Here is an 18738-nt window from a genome sequence, read left to right on the forward strand (position 1 = left end):
GCCCTCAAATGTGAAACAGTCTGAGAAGTCACTTCCTTAGAAGACAATAGAAGGTTAAATTGGTCAAATCTGGCAACAAAGGGGTGAACCGAATGTGTGTCAGTACAAAAATCTCTTGCTTGTGAATTGGTAACTCTTGTACCAATACTGCCCTCTATTGTTCAATTGTATGAACAGCAGACATAAGCACATGATGCGTCCTCTACAATGATCATGGGATTGATATGGATTAGACATTAAAATCAATTCAATCAATCAAAGTAACCCTGAGCGATTGATAAAAGACAAACCAACTATTTATTTCCCAGCATTCTTTATTCATTCAAAATGTTTAAAAATATAATATAAATATAATTTCACACAGGCACTGAAATAAATACCTCGTAAATCAGCGCCAGTGCTTTATCATGTAAATGATATTCAAGGAAAACACAAACACGGGATAAAACAATCATTAGATGATTTTCTTCTTCTTTTAAATCACGCAGTTCACGATGAAAACTAAAAACACACACTCAAAAAGGCAAAAATAAAGTCACTTCTTTCATAGTGCCACTTCTAGTTCTGCAGCTCTGCAGCAGTAAGTGAGCTCAACTAAAATTGACAACTTGTTCCAAGCATTGAGTTGTACTAAATAAACAGAACTACTGGCCTTGTTGTGTAACAGCAAAGATGAAACCGGTCTGAGTTTGATCATTGTTTTTGACCCACAAACAGATTGCAACAGTAAGTGCGTATACAGTACAAATACTCAAAATATAATAAAGGCAAAAATGTACAAACATGATTGGAATTATGCTAAAAAAAGTAAAGTCTAAACATTGAAATATGCCCCAAACTGTGCTGCAGGAAGAAAAAGAAGTGCTCCAGGTAGCTGTAACACTTAACACTGGCCTCCTTTAAACAACAGCATCAAAACAGACAAGAACAACAATTTTGTCACACAGTTAGCCTTTATGATCGACTTTATGATCAAAGGGCTGCAAAGGTGACATCTGACAACAATTTTGGCTTTAGCTACCTGCCATATCAGCCACAGGTGTTGACCAATCAGAGACAGTTTAAGTGCGACCACTCACTGGATTGTCAGCAAAAAAAAAAGAAGGTGTTTTGTTGTATTAATTGTCCAGTTCGAGCTGTTGTTAAAAGGGTTATTTCATCCATATTACAATCAACATTTTTCTCATTTCAACCATGCAGAATCCGGTTTACGAACCACTTTCTAACAAAACAAACAGTAGTCAGTGACTTCAAATACGAGCCCGGGATCATTTACCATGCTGTCAGGAGACGATCATCGGATTTAGTCATTGTCAGGCTTTTTTCATCCTTTACCCTGTGATGACACATCCTGTTTACTGACCAGTTCAAATGCAATACTCCGCTAATAACAATAATATCAAAAGAGGCCGATTGTACAATATATTGATTAACTCTGTTGCTCTGGTATTAAGGCCGATATGACATCTTGCCTAGTGCAGCCCTAACGTACTGGATTTGGCCACCGTGAAGAGTTATTCAAAACTGCCACCTTATTTGTTCCAAAGACAAGACAGTACACACAAAAAAAGCTGTTTTAAGAAAATAATGTATGGTAGGCTAAATATGGTTCCTACAATTTCTTCGTAGATATCACAGATTGACCTTTAGCTATTTGTTCGAGAGCTTCAAATGCTCGAGGCGTTGAGACATTATTTATGAGTTCACAGTGTTCATAATTACCAGTTGTCATGTTTTTGTTCTGTGCTTTCCACATTTCATCAATACTTTTCATACAATCTAACCTTGTAGGAACTGATACGCACACACAGGCGTTGTTTGATTCAACAGAATCCTCTGAGATCTTTTTAAAAGCTTCTGTACAAAAAATAAAATTCCTAATCTCAACCAACCATGAGATAAAAAAAACATGATCACTAATTAAAAACACCAAACTTTAGTCTGTTCCTACAAATTAATTGAAATACCAGCTTCATGCATCTTAATGGTTAAGCGATTTTTAAAAGATTTACAGTAGCGTGTAGCCACTCCTAGCTGATATCTACTGCTGGAGACAATAGACTTAATGTAACCAGCGGCTCAGTGAACGCTATGAGCTACCGTTAGACTCCCAGTTTTACACCTTAGCAGCTAGTAGTCACAAGCTAGTGGTTGAAAAACCTTTAGGCAGCAACTTCTAACCAGCAGCTAACTGGTGAGAAGTGGTGGAATATTAACATGAGGAGTGTAACTGATGTCTGCTAACATGTATAGCTTTTAGCCCGCAACTGATTGCCTTTCCCGTAACATCCTTGGATCGGTTCAACTTAGCCGCTGCTGGTCGAGCACGACCGGCTGTGCCTGAAGTGCATGATGTGTACGGCTGTCTGATGCCACCAGTAAAACATCACCACCACCAGTATGTGCCACACCTGGTGGCTGGCACCCAGGTAGTTCAGCTGGCCTAGAAGAGGAGGAGGAAGGGGAAAAAGGCTCTAAATACTGTACATATTGGTTTTTTTTTTCCCATTCTCATACTTTCTTCACTATGTACAAGAATGAAAATATATTTTAGGAGGATAGTTAACATGTAAATGTCTCAAAATAGTACCTAAACATGTCATATATCAGTCCATCCTTATATTCTTGCGTGCCTAAAGTGGTGCCATCGTTATTGTTATTAGTAACACCTGTGATTTTCCTGCCGTGAACAAGACCACAGCACTGTTCATTGGCTCGTTAAGTGGTAATTAAGGAAATCTGTTACAGCTGCTTGATTTTCCAGGTCGGCTGGACAAATGCTACTGAAACAATACAGTGTGGGTTTTATCATCTCAAGTCTGCGTGCACTACCGACTCCCACAAAAATACATTTTGATCAGTATTAAACAAATCTAATATTGTACTTCTTTCCCTAATCTGTAAAATATATTAAATTATATGAAAACTGCAGTATGGATTGGATTATTTTTTGTGACTCCGGCTTTAGTAGACTGAACATTTCAGATGTCCTAAACTTGCAACACACTACCTTACACATACTGAGTTTCAATGTAATTACACATTATTCTAATATGTATTGTCGCGTTTCCTTCATATCTTTACTGTTAAGACCATGTCTGCAGTAGGTTTAAGGTAAACCTCAGATATGATGACCTCTAGTGGTTTTTTCAGGTTGTTTCTACAGAACTACTGGGTTTAGACCAAACTACAGATGCAGTTTAAGCTGCAGCTGCTGACAACAGGTCAGTGCGGTTGAAGAGACCGTACGGTTTTGTGCCAGACAACACAGGTTTGAACCCGTGTGAAACCTTGAGCTGCAGCTAAGCTAACGAGAGGAGCAGCGGCTTCTGCGACTCTTCACTGACGCAAAAAAAAAAAAAAAAAAGACTGAAAAAAAATAAATTGTCACTTTTGTTTATTCCTAGTCACACAGTAACCTCAAGTACAGATTTCTGTAAAGAGACGGAGGAGAATGACTCACCGGGGAAGTAGCGTTCAGGGATCTTGGTGACGTAGAACAAGAAGGCAGATCCAGCGATCAGGTACATCACCATCATACGAGGCAGGAACAGCTGCACACACAACAAAAAACAAAGTTTGTATGACTGAACGTTGTACAGTCGGGGGAAGAAAGTGCTGAGATTGAGTAGTCACATGATCACTAGAGGAACACTTCTCTTAATACAGTAATAATAATAATAGTGTACACGGAAGTGTGAAAAGAAATCCAAGTGTGCGCATGCGTACGCTCTCACTTTGCTTGTTTTCTAATATCTCTCTGTTTCCTGACCTGTACAACATCAGTGGTGAATCCTCCATTGAGCCAGACCCAGTGACATGCAGGAATCACGCTGATGCCGGCCACGCAGCAGAAGATCGCCGTCCGAATCCGCCGCCACTCGTTGCTGAGGTAATGAGGGTGGACCTGAGCGCAGAAGACGGCCAGGATCAGGGACAGCACCGTCAGCAGGTAGACCTGTCGCCAAAACTGCAAGACAGGAGAGTGACCGATGAGATGCAGTCTAATCAGAGCATCTGGTTTCTTTATTAGCATCTGGAGAAAAAAAAAACGTCGAGCGTTCCCACTTACAGCGTTACAGTAGAAAGCGTAGAAGATCCCGGGGACATAACAGCCCAGGATGCCGACAGAGATGCCTGCGTAGTCCAAAGACAGCCAGCGACGGCAAGTCTTCTCTGATCGGTGGCACGAGAACGAGTGATACCCCACAGAGCACAACATGCACACCTGCGATACAAACACACGGTACCATTTACAGACTGGGAAACAATTGCAGTCATGACATCCAACACCAATTTATTTTATGTTTAGATCATTTTTTTTTATGATTAGTTTTGGTTTCATCAATACATCTTCACCATTTCTGATTATACGTCAACAAAATCCTTCTGCGACTATAATACATTAACTTAACTCAAGGAATTTTTAGGGACAGTCTAGATACTCACAATATGCATTTAAATGGACAAAGAAAGGGGTTTACGGAGGGTGTGCGGGTCACATATACTACACTGTATACCTACTGGAAGTGGGAATCACACTGACTTGTAATCTATTACATTAACAAGTTCATCATCAGCTGCAACACAACCTACAACACGAACCGCGCACAGCTAACAGAAACAATTAACGCCGTCTCTGAACTACTCTGCCATTGCTATTGTAGCTCTTTACAGTACAACACACTGTGTCCAGCCTTTACAGCAGCTACACCTACACACAGCTTACACACCTGTGTGGGTTGAGGTGAACTGATTGCACCTGCGGCAGGAAACGTGAACCTTCATGAATCAGTTTATTAAGCCATACATACTTTATTTACATACAGAACAAATACTCAGCTAATGCAGGCGTTCATAATTAAGTGACACTTATAAACCGCTGTAAATAATTAAAAAGCAATGGACTCTGGGAGGACCAAGTATAATAAGACAGTTATATTAAGTTTGCATTCAGTTGCATGTCTAAACGGCACAGTAAAACAAGGTCTGGACGAAAGATGCAAGACTTTCTCTGATACCAGCAACTTCTCCCTCACACACACACACGGTGAGCCAAATTCATTTTTACCTGGAAGCAGAACAGTCCTATGGCGTAGATGACGTAGTCCTCTCTTTTCGCTCCGGAGGCTGGCAGTACCGATGAGAGGTCGTTGACCCCCAGAGAGAAGAAGAGCAGGAAACCAAGGAGGTGGCTCCAAATGTTCACGGTCTCATTGGACAGAATGAAAATACTGCAACGGAGAAAGAGGAAAACACACATCAACGAGCAGCAAGGCCGTGAGCACACAAGTAGAAGGTTCATTATAACATGCAGAATATTTGCATATATATATATATATTTCCAGCATGTCTCCCACCTCCTCAGGCAGAGTTTGGAGGGCAGGTGGGCCCTGTAGCCGCCTGTGATGTAGGGGTTTTCTTTGAGGAAGAGGGGGATCTGTTCGTAGGTGTACAGCCGTATCCTCTGGGGTATCAGCACCGGCCAGTGCTGGTAGCTGCCCAGCTCTATGTAGTGGGCGGTCTTCAGCAGCTTCTGGGGCATCTTCAGCAGCATCGTGCTCTCAGCCACTGGCGAGCCGGGGAGAGGTTAAGGCTGAGAGAGGGAAAGAGAAACCACCGGTCAAGGAGAGGCAGCTCTGTGTAGTTCATTTGAACATATTGGGTAAAAACAGACGCACTGGCATTTTGGAACAACGTGTCAGACCGTTTCATTGCTGTCAAGCCATGTTAGCAAGTTCAATTCCTGGATAGCAAACGGCGACGCTAACCTTGACAGGCATTTTTTTCTGTAACGTAGCCGGCTAAACATATTCAAACCCGGCTTACAAAGCTCACCATTAGTCGCAGTCGGACCGTCGATGTCTTTGTTCAGGTAATTCAGCCATAACCGGACGACTATTAAGCTAGCATTGCGTTAAAAACGATTACATTTTAGTCAAAGAAAACAAACAAAACACATATCATCAGCTGCTGGATGACACCAAACCTATCTTCTTCGTTTTGGTATTGAAGGAGGAAACGGCGCGTTACTGCCACCAACTGGTGAATGTGGAGGATTGCACCTGGAGCCAAAATAATCTTCCGAGCTTTGCTGCAGAAATACCTCTTAAATCCTATGTTAAAGGCTTATAATGAGGTCTTTCCTCTCCATAAAGTATTAGCTGACATGTCTTACAGTCTATTGTTCACTGCTGTGAGCACTTCCCAGTAGATATCTCCACCAGAGCTGAAATGAAAATCACGCCCTTGCTTTTTGGCGACCATTAATTAGAATGCAAATTGTTGTCTGACAGTATGAATGTATTTCATTTAATAGACCAGACTTGTGGGCTACACCCCAAAGGAAATTGCATTTGTTTTTGGCTATGATGGAGGGATATGATCACAGACTAATCAGCGTAGGCCTATGATGAAACACAATCTCTGTTGTGTTTTTTTAATGAAGTCAAAGGAGAGCATGGCTGCCATGGTAGTGATCCCTCCATTCTGCCATCAGTCCTTTTAGCCTGGAATAAACAAGACCAGTCCTCCTTTTGACATACATGTATCCATCGACCTGCAGCTAACTTTTCCTATTTTAAATGTAGGCCTTAAAATCCCAGAATTCTTTCATTTCGACTTTGAGTTAAGGTTGGGCAATTGTGCAACCTTAGTGCAATGATTAGAGAGGACATGCAACAAGAGCCTCTGTCTCCTAGTCCAACTGCCACACCCAAAAGCCCAGATCACATAATACATAACAGCCGTCCATGAAATTTGCTGACACAATGACTTTGGTATGTTAATATTTGAGTGGTTTAATGTTATGACTTCATCCTCCTTAAAAGTTGAAATTAAACATCAGATGCATCAGATCCCTGCAAACACAATGAGATGTATAATTACAGCGCTACACCCCAAAATAACTCCTGGAATGTGTTGGACATCTTAGATTTATGATGTATGTTTTCAACATAATTCGATGCTAATGTCTTTAAACATGATGTGCTTTTGAGGACATGCTCATGTTTTGGTGTTGACGAGACGTGCTTGTAACAATCAATAAATCCAGACTTTTTTTCTTCTTCTTGTGAGACAAAGGAGTAAGTTTAATTTATTTCGGGGAGTAACATTTTGGATCATGCAAGGCAGCAAATCACTCTGACATACCAAGGGCGTTATGTTGGCCTATTTGATTCCTTTTTCCATCTGCAACAAATTCATTGGAACATGATGCACTTGTTTGTTCTGAGAAGAAAACAGACACCAGGCATGCATTGATAATTACAGGGAGTGATTTATGAGTCAGTGAGAAATGCACTGTGATGAACCACTGCTCAAATGATCAATAAGTCTTGAAACATGGCACCCTGATAAAAACACTTTTCAAATACGAGCAAGAATAGGGATTACTTGTTTTTATAAGAGGCTCCCTTACTTCTGTTGTTTTAAAACCCAATAATATCTATCGGTCATATATTCTGTAGGGCAGTCATCCTGTCTGCCATTCTTTCTATTCTTTTTTTTTTTTTTACCTCAGTCAGTCTCTATTTATGCCAGCTGCTCCGGCAACCAGAAGTCAAGTCCGAGATCTACAACACAGGAAGATGTTTTTATTTTGCCTTCAAAATAAAAGCATAATGGTGTATGACATAGCAGAAAGGGTTAAAATTAGAAAAAATAAAAAGTTATGAAGATTTTCGTGCAAGATTACATACAATTCTATTTTTGTTTACATGACAAAAAGTCATGTTTAATTAGCTTTTCTGTATAAAGTATCTAATTGTGATTTAATTCGATTTTTCTAATTTAGTTAGATTTAATCTGTATGACATCTTAACATTAATAATATGATTGTTTCATCATCCCTTATTAACTATTTTAATAGCTTTTTTTTTATTGAGGGAGACTTAGATAAATTACGTCCAGTGACAGATGACAAACTTTGGACTAATTCTGTTTTCAGTCCAGTTTAATTTGAAGAATCCTGAGGGAAGTTCCGTTCTGTTTACATTGCTGCTCTTCTGACCGTGTGCAGCAGCTGTGCGCCGTGCCCCGTTCATTTCATTATGACTGTGCAGTCAGGGAACCCTCGTAGGGTACTGTGCTTCCACTCAGCAGGGATCCAACATGTGAACCGCCGGGCTGATGCTGACAAGATGATGAACACAGACTCGCAGCTGCTGATTTGGGGACTTTTTTGAAGAAACACACTGCTGATATGAAACGCACGGATTATGGATCTGATATGGATATGTTGCCAAATCCTACTTTGCCTAAGTGTTTGCGTTAATTCGTCGTTGCATGATGGCGACGACGCTTCTTGTGATGGAGCGTTTGATATTTATTTTGTTTTGGACAGGTGAGTATCTGTCTGCATGCATGTGTTTTTCTGGAATATAGGAGCCAACCGCAGGAGAGAACAATATATGAATGTCATATTTGGTACTAAAGTGCAGAGACAGCCTTGACTCAGTCCTCTCCATGTATGGCTGTGTTTAGTTCTGTTCCTCTGCTGCTTCACTGCAAACTTGGACAGAGTGTATCTTCTGTTCCGACCATCAGTGTTTGATGTGTATACTTAAAGAAAGTTCACTTTTATTGCCTTCAGAGTTCCTCTAAGTGTATGTCGTAATCAACAAACGAAGTCCATTACAGACCTTCCAACAAAAACAAATGAAAAGTTTTCTGTTTATGTCATAGCAACAACATAATAAATCCTGCAAGACCCATTCTGCAGCATCACAACTTAATTTATGCAGTTTATACAGACGATATAAGCTACACAAATGTGTTTTTTACACACCTGTACCGTCTTCAGGGCTCAGCGTGCTTGGTCATGTGTTGGATATATTTGAAACTTCATGTCTGGGTGAGGGTGATTTATTGCCCCGCTGCTGCTTGTTTTTGCAGGTCAGGCAGTGTTTTTGGACATTGGAATGAGATATATGGATTTGTGGAGCAGCTCACCAACAGGTTTGTCAGGTAAATAAAGTGGCTGTTGTTTCCTTTTCCTCTCTCTCCATGCCCCTCCTCTCCTCTCACCCCTTCCTCCGATTTTAGGGGTGTCGATACTATAAATAGCCTCGGAAAATATTGGAAGAATAAAACCAAGTTCAAAACCAAGTGAAAAAGTGCTTTGCAGGCAAGCAGGCATATAAAATGTACTTCAGTCATATTTAAACTAATGAAAAAAATACTACTTTAAACACTGGGAAGTGGTAGTGAGTGGTAGTGAGCAGAAAGTAGGCCATGTTTATTTTGGGCAGCAGACATCATACAAGGCCACCAACTGATCCAAAATCCCTCTGGGTAATGGTGTGTGCGTGCGTGCGTGTGTGTGTGTGTGTGTGTGTGTGAGAGAGATATCTTTAGGTTTAATAACAGGTTGCTAAATATGAAAGCAAAACATCCAGCCAGATGTGGAAGTTGGTGCTGGCCACAACAGGCTGTCCTGTATCCCTTCACAGCCTGAAGGGCAGATAAAGGAAGTAACAGTGACAAGGTTAAGGGTTCAATTCCCTACAAAGCAAAAACAAATACAGCTTGATGATTGTAATATTAATTTCATGATTGGTTTATTTATGTCATGTCATGTTTTGCAGCGTGGTATTATCTGCTTTGCCACGTTTTGTAGGATTATGGAAAGTCATATTATATGTCTTGCTGTGTATTGTCATTTCATTACAATACATTTAATTATATCACGTTAAAAAGTCATAATGTCTTGTCATGTTCTGTTACCATGTTGCTATGTAAATCATGTATTATTGTGGCATGCTCGGGTTTGTCATGTTGTATAATGTTGTTGGATTAGATTTAACTTTATTGCTATTTTACACAGCTAGTACCAGTACAGTACAAATGATGTGTTTTTGTACTACAGACAGGATTCACAAGCTTCCTGTATATGTGTGTTTCAGTCCCAGGATGAGGGTTTCCTACATAGTCTTTTCAGCCAGAGCAGTTGTAATACTGCCACTAACTGGAGACAGGTACCAGTTTTCATTTTTAGAGTTTTCCTTCTTCTCTTTCTCTCATTCTCTGCCTAACTCCCTAACCCATCTTCTTCCTCTTCCTCCTCCTCCTCGTCCTCCTGCTCCTCATGGAGGAACAACATAACACAGATAACCAGATCACACAGAAACTGAGCTCTTATCAGTCTTTATTTAAACTGTGTTGTCCATGTTTTGTGATCTGGATGCGCAGGTCAAAGATAGATGAGGGTTTGGAGAAGCTGAGCCAAATCAAACCTGCTGGGGAAACGTACATGCACGAAGGCTTGAAAGCGGTAGGTACACTCATCTGATTGCCCTCCAGGAACCATATTTCTAACTTACTAAAAGGGGGAATTCAATACAATTAATGTACTAAATGTGCTTAGTTAGAGTTTGTAAAATCTACTCTAAAACACGGCTGCCGGCTATGTGCCTTGTATATGTTGGTCCATTCGGTCTCACTGGACACTCTAATAGATAAAAAAATAAAGTAGATGTGTTATCAGATATTTCAAGCAGCTCCCGACGGGGTCTGGCAGTAGAAAGTGTTTCAGCAATCCAAAACATACAACAGTCAAAGTGTCATTATCGTTTTAGAAGCAACACACGTGCACAGTACGTGTGTGAGCTGCACTGAGTTTGTGTCAACTTTCACTCTTCAGGTGTCGGAGCAGATGAAGACACAAACCTCTCCGTCATCCACCATCATCATCGCTCTGACCGATGGCAAGCTGGAGGCCTACCCCTACGAACTGACTGTACAGGAGGTACTCAACGCCTTCACTCTTTACTGAAGATAATTCACCTCTATTTTATTGACGTGTTCATGTGCTTTGTGTTCTTTTTTTGTCTTGTGTTGCAATTAAAAGCAAGGTTGCTTGGGAAGACACACACACACACACACACACACACACACACACACACACACACACACACACACACACACACACACACACTTCTCAAATCATCTCTGTTTTACTGAATTACGACACTCTAATAACAGTTTCAAAGATCGGAGTGTCACGTTGCGTGAAATGAGTTAGTGGCTGCATGGAAGATGCATAATTGATCACTATATGGTTTTATAGTCGTCAATTATGCTTCTTCCAATTAGCATCTGGCTCGTTTCAAGCCCACAGAGAACTGAACTGATCATAAACATGGGTTTGGTGTATGTTTATAGAAGCAGAACTTTACTCAGGACTTTCTGTGTTATGCTTCCCAGGCTGACAAAGCCAGAGGGTTTGGAGCCAGAGTGTACTGTGTCGGGGTCATGGACTTTGACCACAAACAGGTAGGAGGACCTTCACATTCTTTCAGCCTCTGACTGTGAAAGAACCCTTCTCTCTGTTACTGATACTGTTGGTTGTGTAAACACTGAGCTTGTATTTGTCTTTCTGTGTGTGTGTGTGTCAGCGTGTGTTAGGTTTGGTTGTGGTCAGATCTTCAATAGACGAGTTACTTTTGGCCCCCGATTTATTAACACACCTTGACCTTGTTACTTAGTCTGTTTGAGTTCGACTGGAACCTCCTGAGGACAGAACAGCAAGCAGCTGGCGGGGATTTGTAGTTAGAGGTTTATGCATGTGGTTTCTGTAAAAACATGGAATAATGTTTGTATGGCGGCATGATTTGAGTTATCATATCCTTGGAGAGATTTGATTTGATTTGTTCCTGTGCATTGATCTGCCGTGTTTGTAGCAATGCTGTGCTACGTAATATGTTCAACAGTCAACATCAGGTCATATGTTCTCCGTAATGAAATTTGCAGTGCAAAGAAAAAACTGTAATTACATTTGTTGAGAAATGTGATAATACAGTATAATTCATTTAAAGCGGCATCCGTTGTTGCACAACCCCCACCCTGAATCATTCTTTCATCACATCTCATAGTGACCGTATTGAACTGTATAATAAGTATTAATAAGCATAGCAGATTGGCTTCAAACTTTCATAACTCACGACTAGTAAAGTCTTCAGCATGTCATCGGGTTCAAGCGTTCTTCTGGCCGGTTACTGCCCGAGTGCACTTTGTGGTCTGAGGAGGAAGTAATTACATCAGTCTCCAATTAAATAATGCCAGGCGAGCTTCCTGTTCTGCTATCACTACAGCGGGAGATGAAAGCTCCGGCCAGCTGTCCAGAGCTTTCATCTCCCAGAAACAGACTTTTCCTTCCTAAAAAAACGCTGCTCAAGCACTGAACCTCCCCAAAAGAGGCGGCAAGAAATGCGACGTTGTCTTTTGAATAAATTAATTTAAAATGCGGCTAAACCTTATTCATTTTTTTTGTCTCAGCTTGCTGACATAGCAGACGGCACAGAACAGGTCTTCCCGGTGCTGTCCGGGTTTCATGCCCTCAAAGACATCGTCAACTCGGTGAGGTCAAGTCAAATATTACAATGCACAAAAACATTCATTCGGCAAGATCAGGCTTCCATACTGATTACGTTACCGTCACCTGTATCTCCACACAGATCCTGAAGCAGACGTGCGCAGACGTCTTCACAGTAGAGCCGTCGAGTGTCTGTGTGAATGGTCAGTTAGAAGAGTTTTTTTAATATAATGATGCAGGAAAAGAATTGTACGGACACTCATGGTCCCCAGAGGATGATGCCAAATGACTTCGGTGCTCGCCTAACTTCCTTTTAGCGTTAGGGATTTGTTGATTTCTCACAGCGGTCATGTCCCAATGGGAGCAACCCATTGCCTTCAAACCATCAACCAGCACACACATGTACACCTCCCAAAGGACATTGTTGCAGGACACCTTAACCATAACTGTGGTCTTGTCTACGCTAAAATAGTTTGTTACAGAGGTGGCTCGGTCTGGGGGTGTACTTTCATAGGAAAATGATAGAATTACTGATAGAATTACTCTATGTACTCTATCTCAGTCTTCCACAACTACACGTTGCTACTTGTCACTTTGATCATGAAGGTGACCCTATTCTACAGTATATAGGTTCAAATACAGTATAGAATTGAGTATTTATAGCATATCGTTTCGAGAATATTATGGATCCAAGACGAAACTGATAGAAGGGCGGGACTGAGAGGAAATAAAGTGCAAGTACAAATCCATCTGCTAATTCAGCACCACAGACAGTGCCATGGATTTATCAACAACAAACAAATAACAACCCTCAGTCGGATAAAGGATCAATAAGTCAGGCAGACAAGACTTACATATTGTACTCAACAACCCTTCTGCCTCTGAACTCTCTCTGCTACAGGGGGATGGAGAGGGGGCGGTGGCAGGTTAACAAGGGGGATGCATTTTGGTCTTTTTGCTCATCCCTCCTCAAAGCGCTCACTGTTGACTTTAATTTGCTCGATCACCATATTTGCTGTTTAGTAAATGCTGTTTCTGTTTGCTGCATTTTAAGTACTGTCCCAGCAGCGTAACGTGTCCGATGTTTCTCAGAGTCTTTCAGTGTGGTGCTGAGGGGCAGTGGCTTCAGCGGATCCAGGAGGACAGACAACATGCTCTGCGTCCTCACAGTCAATCAAAAGTCATACGGTCAGTGAATGCCACGCGCTCAACACCCTCATGACTTGTGCTTCAGAGGTCAGCTGAGATACAGTTTGCTTTTGGATGCTAATGCTAAGGATGCACTCATTGTTACCCAAGTTTATTCACCAATGCCCCTATGCTGCAATGCACTTTGGGGTAACATCGTCTATGAAGGGAAATGCGATACGACGCGCAGATGTCTGTGCTGCAGTGGAAAGTCGGAGTCATGACATCCAGAAACAAAACAGTGGCTGCTTTTTATTGACTTCAGCCAGAGAACAGAGGAGACATTGTGAGACGCAGAGGGAGGGAGAACATGTTCTGCGTCTCATTAGTCTATTAACAGATTGATGTCCTCTTAATGTCACCGAGAGGACATGAAGGGATAACACATGACTGTCCTTCTTGACTTCCAACCAGCTTGTTTTTATCTGTTCTGCTGGAATGTCTTTCTTTTTTTGCAATTGCTCTGTTGCTCTGAAGTTTTATTCTGGCTGGTAATCTGAATATATATATACAATTTAAAATAGTTACTGAAGGCCGCATGGCATTGCAAATTGTCAAACAAGATGAAAGTATTGCTATGCTTAATGCGCATAAAAGAAATATAACATCATGGCAGCAAGGTACAAAGCATCTTCTCTTTGCAAATTTGCAGTGGGTAACATTAGATGATGTTCCAACATCACCAACATGTACACTCATCCATGATCAGTTAAAACGCCATAAGCACAAGCATGAATTTGTTTTGCAAGCCAAAGTGATGTGTTTTTGCTTCCATTTACAACTAAACGTTGTGTAATTTTGATATGTTTGGTCATGTTTTTATAAGACAATCCTTTCCTTTTAGGCAGTTATTCTCACAGTTTGTGTGTCTCTCTCTCAGACCAGAAACCAAAAGTAGTTAGAGACGGCTATCTGCTGTGTCCAGCTCCTGTTCTGCATGAGGTCGGACAGTAAGTTAAGTTAACACACACGCACATTTGCAAAGTGTTCGTAACTGTGTCAAACTGTAAATAAGATGCAAGTAAAGAAAACTGAGCTTTATGTCAGCACAAGGTTTCATTTTAAAGGAAAAAACAACTCAAACTGTATTAGTATTCAAATTACAATGACAGTAGTATACAGTCACAATATAAAATCCTGGTCATACCCACAAAATAAACAGTAATTGTAGAATTTCTTAATCTACACCTGAGAAACCACACTTGCGCTTGAACACTGAAAATAGTGAGTGAAGTGTTCATCCTGCATGGTCAGTTTTCTGTCCTTTCTGTGCTGATTTGTCTCTGCCTGCTTCCTTTGTTGCACAGCGAAACCCTTGTGATTAAAATCAGTTATCCCCAAAGGCTGTGAGTTCGCTGAAATGACTTGTAGATAACAGTCATGAGCATCTCCGTGCCCCACCAACTCTTGTAGTAGTTTGGCATGGCATTTCATAACCTCACTGCCATGGCATTTCTCTGACTTATAAAGGAAGTGTTTCATCAGCCCAGCGCTTATGTGGGGCAACTTTTCACAGGGCTGATGGATAGTAAATGTCTCTTTTGCGATAGTGTCAAAGGAAAACTCACGTGTTGCACGTCTTTTCTTCCAGTAAATTCAAAGAACTATAACTTTTGCAGATCATCATGCCCAAATGTATCCCTTTCAATCCATTAACATGTCTTCCTGCAGCAGGTTGAAATTAGAAACTAGAAGTCTGTTGTGTGTCTGTAATGGAGAGCGAGAACAATGTTTGCAGTGTAACTATCGGCAGCTCAAAGTGTTGTGGTAACTGAAGCCAGTCCGACCAAAATATCTCTGTGGCATTTAGAGAGCGAGCCAAAAGCTGATTTAACTTCACCCACTTCAAGCAGCGCCCTCTCTCCCCCGCCATCTGTCCCCGGTCGCCTCTCACTTTCCATCACGTCTCACTCACTCTGTAACGCTCCCTCCTTACTGAAACACTCGTGCACACACTACTGACTTTCTCAGGGACGAAGCCGAAACAATCTCTGTTGAGTCCAACCCTCGAACGTTGGAAACCAAAACAATACCGAACTGAAATGGCAAACAAGGAAATCTGGTGAAAAAACGATAAGAATATGAATCGCAAGTACTTCCTTTTTTCAGTGAGTCAGCGGTGCCGCTAATGTAAGGTCAACAGGGAAACTCACGAGGTTACCAAGAGACATAGCTCTACGGCAGTGCTTCTCAAACTTTGTAGTTGTTACTTAACCCCTTAATTATCAAATAAATCAATACAAATGATATTCATCCACCATAAACGCACACGCATGCACCCTCTCATCACGGCCCTCACTGTATTTTTCCATCACTCTGATGGCTGAGCGAACATCACGTGTAGCTGCTAATAGTTTGAGCAAGAAGTGTTTTTGCTTCTGGTGTTGCTTTCAGTGATTCTGTCTAATAATTGCAGATCAATCGAAGTGCTGGTCAGCCTGAACAATGGACAATCCTACATCTCCAGTCCCATCACCATCTATGCTACAACGTGTGTGAGTATCAATCATACAGCCGTACATATAGTATTCATCATATAGTACCAAAAAAAAAGAAAAACACCTTTCGTGATAGGTTGCCAGGTTAACAGTATCACTACAGTATAGATTCGCTGAAGTAGGCCTTGTAGAGTTGCGTGTGTCTGATTAGTGTGTGTTTATTGCAGTCAGATGGGATCTGGGTGCTCTGGTTGCTGTTGGCTCTGTTGCTGTTACTGGCTCTGGCTTTATTCTGGTGGTTCTGGCCTCTCTGCTGCACTGTGGTGAGTCTTCAGCCTCGATGTATGCGTGTAGACCTCCAGTTCAGGTCTTGTGGAAGCACAGGCCATAATTCAGTGCTATTGTTAGCCCACGTGTTGCAATTTGGCCAGTGTTCCAGTAGTAACACCTAGTTATTTCTGTCCATTGACAATGTTAAGTTTATTACTTTTTCACATTATTTCTTACAGGTGATCAGAGACCCACCCCCGGCTCGCCCACCACCGCCACCTCCTGTCATTGTGAGTAGACCGCAGACTGTTGAAAAACACGCTTCTCTTACATCACTAGCAAATTGCTGAATTGAGATTCTGAGACTGAAGTTTGGGTTCTACCACATGCTACCACCTTGGCATTGACATCGAGACATGGAAAGCAGAGTAGGGGTTTCTGGCAAAACTTCACTTATTTCCAAGATGAAAAAAGTCTGAAGAGGTCAAAACTCTTGTAGCATAAAGAGTTAGTCCTCATAGCAGATATGATTTGTAGCACTTGGAGGAGACAAAGTTTCACCACTGCAATTGAAGTCCATGCAGGCTGGGCGCTACCATGACTCAAAAGAAGTAGTGATATTTAGACTATAATGTAGAGAAAAGTTGATTATTTCAAGGTAGAAGAAGCTGAATAAATCTCTAAGGTGTTTGAGACTTTGGTGAGGCAGCATCTACTGACTGTTCATAGTGCTGCATTGGTTTCAGCTCTCGACCAGAGGGGTTTCTGTTCTGTTGTTAGTCACGACATTAAATTATCATATTAATTAGAGGGCTTAATGACTTTCCCTTTAAATGAATCATTACAATGTTGTGTAGTATTCTAAAGTCTTAAGCCCACAATTTGAACTGAAACTCACTGTATAGTTCTTTCAATTTCTTTGTTGTTGTTTTTAAGGAGCCAGAAGACGATCTTTCACCCAAACACAGGTGGCCTACAGTGGATGCTTCGTACTATGGAGGCAGAGGTCCTGGAGGAATCAAACGCATGGAGGTAATAGGATAAAGAAACCACAATTACAATTAATTACTGTCACACATACATTTACGCTCAACTTACGGGTTATAAGGCGGGTCTGTGATGTCTGTCTTTTGTACCCGTGGTCTGTAGGTGCGTTGGGGGCAGATGGGGTCCACAGAGGAAGGGTCACGGCTAGAGAAAGCCAAAAATGCTGTGGTCACTATGCCGGAGGGCGTGGAGGAGCCCTTCATGCCTCGACCCCCACCACGATCTCCTCCAGCCTACAACCCCCCATCAGAGTCCAAATGGTACACTCCCATCAAGGTGAGACAATAACCTCATTAATCACCAGACATTTACTGATCACATTAAAGGCTCTTTGCATTAGTTTCTCTTTAATGTGTGTGTAGCTGCACTGTGCAACTTTGCATATTGGTAGATAACTACCACTTTAAGGCTTCAAATTAAAAAAATGAAATGTGATTCTGACTCTATAACTGCTGTTCACACACACGTACAAATAAATGTTAGGATGCCCGTGTTGTATACCGTTCTATATCTGCATTTTTATCTCGTGTTTTTGGATTGAATTCACCTGATTTGACTTGACTTTCAGGGGCGTTTTGATGCACTGCGGGCATTATTTAGAAGACAGTATGACAGAGTGGCGATCATGAGGCCAACACATCAGGACAAGGTAAGAAACCTCTGCAGTGTTTACCTCCGATGCAATTCAACTCGTAGGATGGAAGAAAACACGGATGCTTATCAATTCAGAACACTTTGATCATCATTCCTTCCTGCAGGACTGTCCGCAGTCACCAAGGAATAATCAAGTTTGTGTTTGCCATAAAGTGTCACCAGCTAATTTGATTAGAAGATGGACCCACCCTCTTGACGCCAAAGTGATTTGATTAGATAATAACAGATAATAATACAGCCCGATCCCCCCCCCCCCCCCCCCCCTCTAACTATCTACCCAACAGACAAATAACAGCTCACTGCATCAACTCAGTCGTAATAAATGACGGTGTAAATATCAACACTATAAACACAGCTTGAACAGGCAACAGGCGAGCCAATGTTTTAGTGTACTGATGAGATTTTGATGATTTTTTTTCATATTTTGTCCCTCTGTGTGATGTGGTCTACTGACTGAACTGATGAAAGTGCTCTAATCCAACACCAGCATCAACTCAAAATGTGATATTTCCCATTTTAAGCAAGAGTCAGATCAGTTAACACATGACACACATCACCTCTGGTTTGCTTGTGATGTTTTATATCATATTCAGAATCTGCCACTTTATGTAATAAAATCATCTGACTGTAATGTCTGGCTTGTGTTTGTCTCCAGGGCCGCTGTATTAACTTCACCAGAGTTCAGAGTCGCTGATGTTTAACCGCGAGGATCAACACTTTTCACTTTATTCCAGTTTTTGGCCAAAGATTAGTGACGTGTACACTCAAGAGATGATTGTTCTGATTCAATGTGTATTGTAAATAAATGTCTTTACTTATATTCTGGTG

At 41.4% G+C, this 18738-nt stretch overlaps 2 protein-coding genes across 2 annotated transcripts; one reads left to right on the forward strand and one right to left on the reverse strand.

Moving 5' to 3' along the window:
• Positions 1–296: 296 nt before the first annotated feature.
• LOC142935371 (progestin and adipoQ receptor family member 3-like) lies at positions 297–6001 on the reverse strand. The gene is made up of 7 exons (XM_076079703.1): positions 5839–6001; positions 5361–5596; positions 5072–5234; positions 4073–4228; positions 3773–3970; positions 3464–3554; positions 297–2443 (listed from the first exon to the last, which is right to left on the reverse strand). The coding sequence occupies exons 2-7, from the start codon at positions 5555–5557 to the stop codon at positions 2307–2309; spliced, it is 942 nt and encodes a 313-aa protein (XP_075935818.1). The 5' UTR covers positions 5558–5596; positions 5839–6001; the 3' UTR covers positions 297–2306.
• Positions 6002–8351: 2350 nt separating this feature from the next.
• LOC142935370 (anthrax toxin receptor 2-like) lies at positions 8352–18730 on the forward strand. Its single transcript, XM_076079702.1, has 16 exons — positions 8352–8967; positions 9906–9977; positions 10192–10273; positions 10643–10747; positions 11206–11274; positions 12277–12357; positions 12456–12516; positions 13406–13501; positions 14382–14451; positions 15918–15996; positions 16167–16262; positions 16449–16499; positions 17146–17241; positions 17359–17532; positions 17825–17905; positions 18566–18730. Exons 1-16 carry the CDS (start codon positions 8822–8824, stop codon positions 18602–18604), a joined length of 1398 nt encoding a protein of 465 aa, XP_075935817.1. The 5' UTR covers positions 8352–8821; the 3' UTR covers positions 18605–18730.
• Positions 18731–18738: the final 8 nt, after the last annotated feature.

This window comes from Anarhichas minor, unplaced genomic scaffold (assembly GCF_050575085.1).
Source record: "Anarhichas minor isolate MPS153535 unplaced genomic scaffold, ASM5057508v1 ptg000073l, whole genome shotgun sequence".
Classification (NCBI taxonomy): Eukaryota; Metazoa; Chordata; class Actinopteri; order Perciformes; family Anarhichadidae; genus Anarhichas; species Anarhichas minor.